Source organism: Protomyctophum bolini (genome assembly GCF_963924005.1).
Source record: "Protomyctophum bolini genome assembly, chromosome: 3".
Lineage (NCBI taxonomy): Eukaryota > Metazoa > Chordata > Actinopteri > Myctophiformes > Myctophidae > Protomyctophum > Protomyctophum bolini.
This window is the reverse complement of record NC_137864.1, coordinates 48,738,190-48,748,019: the sequence shown is the minus strand read 5'-3', so window position 1 is coordinate 48,748,019 and position 9,830 is coordinate 48,738,190. Positions and strand designations below refer to the sequence as shown.

The 9,830-nt window shown below is 43.8% G+C and overlaps 1 protein-coding gene across 1 annotated transcript; it reads right to left on the bottom strand.

The window, feature by feature from the left end:
- Window positions 1-727: 727 nt before the first annotated feature.
- nptxrb (neuronal pentraxin receptor b) lies at window positions 728-6,868 on the bottom strand (the record flags this gene model as incomplete). The annotated part of the gene is made up of 5 exons (XM_080756098.1): window positions 728-973; window positions 1,835-2,014; window positions 2,319-2,560; window positions 3,900-4,287; window positions 6,146-6,868. 5 exons carry the CDS (start codon window positions 6,866-6,868, stop codon window positions 728-730), a joined length of 1,779 nt encoding a protein of 592 aa, XP_080612224.1.
- Between the last annotated feature and the right edge of the window lie 2,962 nt (window positions 6,869-9,830).

Sequence of the window (9,830 nt, the reverse complement as noted above, 5' to 3'; positions counted from 1 at the left end):
ATAAAGTATGTGTGCTGAAGCAGGGCGAAACAAACGTCTGGCACAGAACATAATTGCTTTAAGAAATCAATATGCATTATATAAAACATAGAGTACACAAAACATTGCGCAACAAAACTGTGCAGTACAGAAACAAGTACAAACAAAAAATCAATTTGTTTTTCATTACATTAAAACTGAAATAACATGATGGCACCTCAAAAATCATCTTTCAGTGTGAAACACAGGCAAATGGACAGAAGAAAAAAACAGGATTCTACGTCACTTTCAGTTAAGAAACTCATTTACAAAACAACTCTTTATGGCATGAAAACCCTCCGTTGACAACCAAAAGATTGGTTGGCTAAAATGTTATTTGCCAAAACAAAAGGCATTATGTATGAACAAGAACCTTTAAAACCGCAATTACATAATGCACCTTCAGGTTCCTGTTACTTAACACATTAAATGCATGCCAGAGGTTGATCCACCAATGCTCTCTCGGTTAAAGTGAATTCATGGCTGCAGCGCGCACAAGCCTCACTGAATCCAATTAGACATAAACACGAGTGTACTGTGGACTGGACACCAAGTGAAAGAAAAACATCTACACTGCTCCTAATTATACCATTACCTGATCTTTCCAAAGAAACCCTCTGACAACTCCATAAACAGTGCTTTAACAGGACAAAACCTGAACATTTTGGCTCACTGACCTGGCCTTCTTTTCCCCCCCCACAGTCTTCAATCACTGTTTGGGACTGGAGAGGTTGGTTCTCTGCGCAGCATGGCAGGGGTCCAGGGACTCCTTAGTGGCCCCTCCAAAGACATCCACATCATGGTCCGTCCAGGGTGCGATGTTCCCCAGCGTGGAGGCACTGCAGTCAGCCAAGGCAGCGACTTCAGCGGGCTTCAGCACCCGGTCCCACAGGTTGAACTGGGAGAGCTCCCCCACCAGGGCCTGTGAGGCATCGAAGCGTCCACCTAGTGTATCCTTGGGTGAGAGCAGGACATGGAAGGAATGAGAAGTTCCGCATTAAAAACAAACTGTTATTTGAAATTTAGGAGTTGACATGAAAAAAAATACTAATAATTTGTCGCCTGGATCAACGACAGGTTTGCTCTTAATATATGCGCTGACTTCTCTGCGCATGAAAACAAAACAAAAATGCAGGGCTCATTGAAAATGAATTACTAGGCGCGTTAATCGCTGCCCATGTGAAATGACCTTTAGGCTTAAGCAGCTGCTAGCCAATGTTTTTTCTTATTTTTCTCTTTTTTGCTCCAAAAGTATTTATTAGTATAGTTATCCATATAATTCCCAGATGTGTCCAAAAGACTCACTGGCAGTGAGTCCTTCTATTGATGGTTTATTTGCCCCAAGACAATCTTGGCCTTTAATGCTGGATTTCTCTCTCTTCAGCATCCCTCAGACGCTGTCCAGTTTTATGCTTTTGATCCTAGGCTTTTGGTGCATCAGGGTGATAAGAAAGATAGTCTAGACTTTAGACAGTCTAGGACAGAAATGATCAATGTCTATCTCTGTCTATCTATAGCTTCTCTTAAAAACTAAATGTGGAGAAGCAGCATTCCGTTTTATGCAGATCACCTGGAACAAACTTGTTGTCAGTTATATTGTGTGTGTTTTTGTTTCTTTATCTGTGTTCCGAATAGGAGTTTCCTATTCTTTTCTTTACTGAATTCCAAATGTCCTTTTACATACATGTTCATGTTTTAAAGCACTTTGAATGGCCTTACCCTGCTTCTGCCACTCTATCAAACCTCCTGCAGCTCCACCACCCAGCATATCAGAGTACAAGGTATTTAACCTCTTCTATCCTTCCATCTGTCTCACCTGTTCCTGGCCCAGTATTAGTACTCCCCCAGGCTTGATGGGGTGCCAGGCAGCCAGTCCCTCTCCCCGGCCCTTCATCTTCCCCCCTTGATATGCCTTCCACACGCCGTCCCTCAGGGTCCAGCTCACACAGATGTGTTGCCATTCATTCTGTGGCAAGGAGAGTGGCAGCTGTGCAACCTATAAAGGACAGAAAACACAGTACAGTAGGTATACCAAAGGCATCTCTGCAGGTCAACCCATGTCTAACAAGTTAGTTCAGCATTGATAATATTGAGTTGGCCAGGTGGCCTTCTCTGTTCTACATTTGGTTTGTCTATTCTATAATTTGACTGATGCACTTATCTATATTCCACTGTCTCCACAGTAGAATAAACTCATCTATATTCCACCGTCTTGTCTCCACAGTAGAAGAAACACATCTATATTCCACTGTCTCCACAGCAAAATAAACTCATAATCCTCGTTTTCCATGACCATTTACCTTGTCGTTGATGAGCAGCTCCACAGGGTTATGTACCCCCTGTAGCAGCACCAGTTCATTGGGCTGTCCTGCCACTGAGTAGGAGAAAGGGGTTCCAATGCCCCCCTCCTTGGCCTTGAGCCACACACAGGCGGTGAAGGCATACATCTCGGGCATTTCTTTCCTGACAACACCGTACATGTAGTTGGTACGCATGGGGAAGGACAGGATGAAGCCATCAGGGAACGACGGCTCTGTCGAGGCTGTAAGTGCAGACAGGGAGAGGAACACACAAGAGGTTTACCACTCTAACCCTGGTGTCTGGATTTTGGTAAAAAATAAATACATCATTTATTTTTGTTCAAAATCAGCAAACAAGATCTACATGGTCACACAGCCTGCATGCCACATTGGAATACGTTGTGAGCTTGAATAAATTCAACCTTTATTTGTCACACACAGCTCTTTAAAAACAGTGACACGTAGATGGATGGTATACATAACATTCACCCCACAGTCATGAGTCAGTCATGAGTCATGAGTCAGGCATGAGCCACCTGCAGTCAGGGATGGTGATAGGGATGAAATCAACGCCTCTCTACCTCAAGGACAAACTGCACTCCCCACCAACGAAACGCTAGTATTTCCTTCATAATGCCCCATGCCTGTTTTGTTTTCTTTCTCCGGCTGTCCACTTCTATTTCCATTTCATGTTTTTTGTACATTTGTATCCTCTTATGTTTGTATCTTGTATGCTCTTTTATATAATAAAAGATCTCGCACAATGCTTTTGTTTTCATATTTAAGCATTTTGTTTTAAAAAGTGCGGCGGTGGTGGCTCAGGGGTAGAGTGGCTGGATGGTAACCGTAAGGTTGCCAGTTCGAACCCGGGCTCCCCCAGAGTTACTGTCAAAGTGTCCTTGAGCAAGACACTGAACTCCTAATTGCTTCTGATGTGCTGGTTGGTGCCCTGCATCGTTTCCACTGCCATCGGTGTATGAATGTGTGTGAATGGGTGAATGTAATGCACAATCTCTGTAAAGTGCCTTGGATAAAGGCGCTATATAAATGCACCATTTAAAAAGTGTTATACAAGTCATGTACTGTATCATTATTACTATTTCATCTCCAAAATTATTTGACACAATCATGCGTCCGATCTACCCTCTTCATCCATTCCCTCCCTCTCTCAAACAAGGCCCTTCAACCTCATCCTCATCGTTGCGATGATGCGACCGCGCGACGCATTGTGAGCTTGTAGATCTGCTATTTTCAAAAATTCGGAAACTTGAAATGGCACATCCCGCATATTGAGTACTTTTACTTGTAGTATACTTTAAGTACATTTTGATGTCAATACTTTTGTACTTTTACCCAAGTACATTTTGAATTCCGGACTTTTTTACTTGTAACGGAGTATTTCTATATTGCAGTATTGATACTTTTGACTTAGGGTGATTTACTTAGGTGATACCCTTCACTATAACCCAGAGTGTTGCAGGCTGTCAGTACTTATACTCTTAAGTTAAACATTTTAGTACATTTTCCAGCACTGTCGGTGTGTGGACCTTAGAGTATATATACTCTAAGGTTTGGACTCACTGTGCTCCAGCTCTGTCCCGTGGTGGGTGACCGCGCCGAGGCCCGGGTCCATCCTCTCCTGCTGGCCCTCCTTCTTCATGGTCTGACGCTCCTTCTCCAGGATCTTGATCTTTCTCTCCAGCTCTCCCTCCAGGTCCTCCACTCGCCACGTGCCGCCCTTGCCTCTCCCTCCCGGGGAGCCGCCGTGGGAGGGAGGCCTGCCGGCGGGAGAGGCGGGACGGCGCCCTGCACCCGGGGGGGGTGCCACGGCGGGGCGGGGGGGATGAGCGCCGCCAGGTGGGGGTGGCGGCTTGGCGTTAGCGCCGCCTGCGCTGCCGCTGCTGCCGCCGCCGCTAGCACTCACGGGTGTGTCGGCGGTAAGGTTCAGTAGAGCAGGGCCTATCTCTGCCTGTAAGTGATAAGACAGTGCAGGGGTGACACTTCTATGTCAATGGAAGCCAACGACATGAAGCTACGAAGCAAAATCCGACACTTGTAGCTGCTGCAAAAGCTACAACAACTACAAAAATACACTGTGTAGCTTTGCATCTTTTACATCTGCCCATGTGAACGCACCATCTCTCTCTACTGTCCACCTGCAAGCTTCATCTTTTATTCACGCCTCTCCTCGTCAGGTGGAGGTCGTTGCGGGGCAGGGTGGTGTTAAGTCTGATTTCTATACTTACTTGCGTGCCGGGCGGTGTCACGCTCCAAACATTGCAAGCTCAGCTCACGACGTGTGGTGCATGCGTTGTGGGTTTACGATGTAGGGCCAGGCTACTAATATTTCGGCCTGAGACGCCTTCATATAGCTCAGCTCACGACGTGTGGTGCATGCGTTGTGGGTTTATGATGTAGGGCCAGACGTGTGGTGCATGCGTTGTGGGTTTATGATGTAGGGCCAGGCTACTAATATTTCGGCCTGAGACGCCTTCATATAGCTACAGCTCAGAAATTAGTCACTGCAGTATAAGTAAAGGTTTCACACAGGCTGCTTGGCCTTGATGTGACACTAACGAGGCTAGAGCATGTGAGACATGCACCATGTGAAATGAGTTTGCATGGACGTGGGTGGCAGGGTGGGAAGGCATGTGGCATAAAAAACAATACACGGTCAAATTCTAAGCTAAGTGTAAATATTTACACTTAGAGTAGTTTCACATAAAATAAGATTTTGCTGTGTATAGGGATGCAATCTCAACACTGAATAATGCCATTGCTATTATGGTGGCCTATATATAATATAGGCACATATTATGTGTAGGCTACTGGCTACAGTAAAACATCTAAAATTATAATAAGACAATTTGAGGGATATTTCATTTCATTAATAGGACCCATAATTCAAGTCAAGTACAGACTGGCTATTGCAGAAATATCTAATTTGTATTTAGAATTAATTAGTACTTTTGAAATTGCACGAGAGATTTATAGCTCTGGTGTATAGATGTATAGGCTACAGGGTAGGACCACTACCAGTTGACCTGTCTCATGGTCGGGGGGGTAGGACCACTACCAGTTGACCTGTCTCATGGTCGGGGGGGTAGGACCACTACCAGTTGACCTGTCTCATGGTCGGGGGGGTAGGACCAAGTCTCATGGGATTTGGGATTTGTTTATAAACATTTTGGTATTTGTTTATAAACATTTGTGATTTGTTTATAAACATTTGTGATTTGTTTATAAACATTTGTGATTTGTTTATAAACATTTTGGGATTTGTTTATAAACATTTGGGATTTGTTTACAAACATTTGGGATTTGTTTATAAACATTTGGGATTTGTAAGTCTCATGGGGGGGGTAGGACCACTACCAGTTGACCTGTAGTTAGTCTCATGGTCGGGGGGGTAGGACCAAGTCTCATGGGATTTGTTTATAAACATTTTGGTATTTGTTTATAAACATTTGTGATTTGTTTATAAACATTTGTGATTTGTTTATAAACATTTTGGGATTTGTTTATAAACATTTGGGATTTGTTTACAAACATTTGGGATTTGTTTACAAACATTTGGGATTTGTTTATAAACATTTGGGATTTGTTTACAAACATTTGGGATTTGTTTGTTTATAAACATTTGGGATTTGTAAGTCTCATGGGGGGGGGGGGGGGTAGGACCACTACAGATCGTCAAGCTCACAACGTGTCACACTTTCCCCCCCTTTTTTATGACAGAAAAGACACTATATAGCCATAGGGACTGCACTCAACCATATTATGGGGTTTAACTATAGTGGTTAATAGGCAATACATCATTTCCTTACCTCAAGTTTCTCAATGCGGTCCTTCAGGTCCATTATGGCCCTTTCCAGCTCCTCTACGGCCCGCGCCGTCTGCAGCTGCGCTGCTGCCGACGAGCTGACTTCATCCCCGGCCATGAGACGACGGTTGCCGGTCCAGACTCCGACACTGCGCTCCGGGACGTTCATGTCCTCGTCCAGGCCACTCTCACACTCCGTCAGCTTCCCCGTGAGCTCCCGGATGGTCCTCTGGTCCATGAGGATCTGGTCGTTCTGCTGGAGGACCATGTGGCGGAGCTCCCCCGCGGTCGTTCGGAGGTAAGTCCAGTCTTGATCGTCTCCTCCGGCCCCGTACGGCTCATCTGCCTGCGTCTGCTTCTGTCGCCTGCTGCAATCCCCGACTGGTACGGGAGTGCAAATCAGTCGATTGAAGCTGAACTGTTTGGGTGCTGCTCCGCCACCTGTTACCTCGCCCGGGCTGAACGCGTTCAGCGTGGGGACCTCCAAGTCGATTCCCAGACCGTTTCCTCTGTCGTAGGATCCAGCGCCATGGAGAGCGCCCAGCGGCCCAGCGTGGGCTACAGATGCCGTGGCCAGAGGGTCGAGCCCCAGGCTCTCAGCGGTGAGAGTGCCGTTGTCGCTCAGAAGCGTAGCGTGTTTACGAGGATAAACGCTGGCTATGATGCAGATTACCACGCCGAGGAAGGCCAGGCTGCCTGCGGCCACGAGAACCACGACGAACTTCATAGCAGCAATTATTATTGCTATTAGAGGAGATCGGTCAAATAGATTAGAATATTTTCGCTAAAAGAAGACAAAAGAGAAGCAGGTATAGGCTAGTATAGGCCCATAGGCTACTGTACACACAAGTTTAAAAAAAATGATTTCGTTTAGTATTTAAATCTGTATATCCTATACATTAATACAACAAGCCATGCGCTAATATCTATCGATCGCATTGCAACCACAAACGAGACATTGTTAACGTGATTAGCTCTATTGTATAGGCTATTTGTCTAATCTTATAGGACTATATAGCATTAGGCTACCTATTGGCAATATGTTCCACGAAAAAGCAAACAATCAAACAAAAACAAATATAGGTACTTAGCCTACTTACCTAAAGAAAAATCACCGTCGTATGTCAGACGCCTTGCTGTTTTTTTCCGCCCAGCATATAAAATTGATGAGAGCACCAGTGTACCACCAGGGATGTGCTGACAGAAGGTCGCTCTCCTCTCCGTGTTGCTAAGCTGCTCTCCTCCTCCCCGCGTTACTATGGGGATGGATGGGGAGAGAGGCTGTGAGCATGCGCCATCACGAACAGAATGCTACAAAGCAGGACGGTGGTGTGGAGAGAGAGAGAGAGAGAGAGAGAGAGAGAGAGAGAGAGAGAGAGAGAGAGAGAGAGAGAGAGAGAGAGGGGGGGGGGGAATGGATGAAATTAGACAATTGAGACAATGAGACAGAGACATGAGACATGAACCAGAGACAAAGTGGCAAAAGAGTGGCAAAAAACGACTTTCTGGCCTTGACAACCCCTACATCCAAACAGAAAAGTCCTATTTGATTGCATTAAACGTTAAACAATGTTAAACTCACTTTGCATGTTGCTTTGCCACTCGATGTGCCATTCACTTTAAGAATGCGCATACAAATGCACCATGCATTTTATAAGATAACAATAAGATATCGACTGTCTGACACACCAAGGTATTTTCTTAATGTGATGCAGCATATTAGAAATAACATTTTGAAAACTTTTCATAAAATGGGATTATCTTGGCAAGTGGTTCTCGAACATATAATAAGAAAACCCAGATTTGAAATGTGGGTGTGTCCTTTTCTGTTCAGGTCTGAAGGTTCGTTCAGCATTCAAGTCATTGTTCATTCAGGAAATGCATTGAAGTACATTTTGATCTGACTTCCTTTTCACATTAAAAATAAACTCCAAGCTATAATAATAATAATAATAATATCTGGGATATGGAAACCTAAGCAATATAGGCCTACCACCGGTATTTGCTTTGCCCTTTGCTTTGCAGTCTGAGCCTTTGGTCTGAACAGGCTCACAGCACCATCATGTGGAATATTATGGGACTGCAGGTATTCACCACCAAAAGAGACAAGTCCTCTTCAGGGAACAGGACAATGATAATGAGACGTAGGAGGATCCTAGGCAGGACGCAAACCAGCCTTGGCTCTGGCATAAGAGAAAGGATAGCTGGAAGCCTGGATGAGAAGGGCAGTGATTTGACCAACTGGCACCAAGGATATGTGGCAAGTGGCAACATGGATTAAAAATAGTCCTTGGTGATGTATCATGACAGAGGTTTCAGAATGTTATGTTAATAAATAATACAATTAATTGTAAGGACAAAAACACACAAGCAAATTACTTTTTGAAGCACTTTTAATTAAAAGCCTTGTACAAGAAACACACAAAAAGCAACTGTAACAGGTAACATGACACTGAATACATAACCTGTACAATACGGGTTTGCAAAACATGCTTCAGAAGTTCAGATACATTACACGTCATCATTATCATCGTCGTCATCATTGCCATCAACACATTTACATTATTCATATTACCATTTACGACACACAACTGCAGTCTTACACATAAGTTCTTCAACTGGGGCTTCCCATCCGATCAAACCCATATTGGACTAATAAAGAATAAAAACAAACAAATGGCACTCAAAAAGCATCACATTAACATTATGCACAATTCAAAAAATTATTAATATAATATACAGTACAAAGAAATCAATTAATTTCATTGAAACTTCATCCTAGCTTTTTAACCTCTCTTTTGTCTTACTTTCAACGAGTGCCGCATTTAGCACCTTGAAATTACGCCTCAAATTTAAAAATCACAATTAAATGGGAAAAACAAAATAATCAAGAGCCCCATTTGGTACAAAGATAGGCCACTAAAAGTCAAGTTGTGCTACCCCGTAAAACAGGAAGAGAGGGACAAAAAAAACTATGCTATTTACTATTGAATCATTGCCAGGTAACCTAATACGCCATATCCTTACACTGGAACTACAAAATGAAAGACTAGAGTATCCTCTACACCATTCAAAATGTTTACAATACAGCATATGTAGTCATTGAGAGTATGATACAGTTTTGACAACTACAATTCTACAGTACACGACAGGAGAACACGACAGCTTCATCATGTGCTCAGAGGAACACGGAGTTCTACAGTGTGCACAAAGCACTCAGGTGTTACTGAACGCCTTGCGACGCTAGGTGACGGCAAGTGTAATTCAAATAAGTCCCTACAATATTGCAGTTTGTGCCAATGTATCTTTGCACTCTAAATGTCAAGTGACGGCAGATTTACGGAAGTATGGAAACGAGTAGGACGATGAAGACGTCACCTGGTGTGAAGCTGGGATGGGAAGAGAGCAGCTGTAAGGCAACATGCGGAAGGTTTGAAATATTGTAAAAGAGGATCAACAGACAAAGGGGCGTGGTGGGAGTCAGGGGTAGCACCAGAGATCGTCATGAGTCTGGGTTTACTTTGAGTTTTTACGTTATATTATATAATTGTACTTCTACATCAAGTACTTCAGGTGGACTTGATGTAGGTTTCCAGGTAGATCAAGAGGCTAACATTTCAAACATTTAACAATGTTACATTTGCAGGCAATTTATCTGGCACATTTAGTAATTTTAGGGGAGCAGTTCT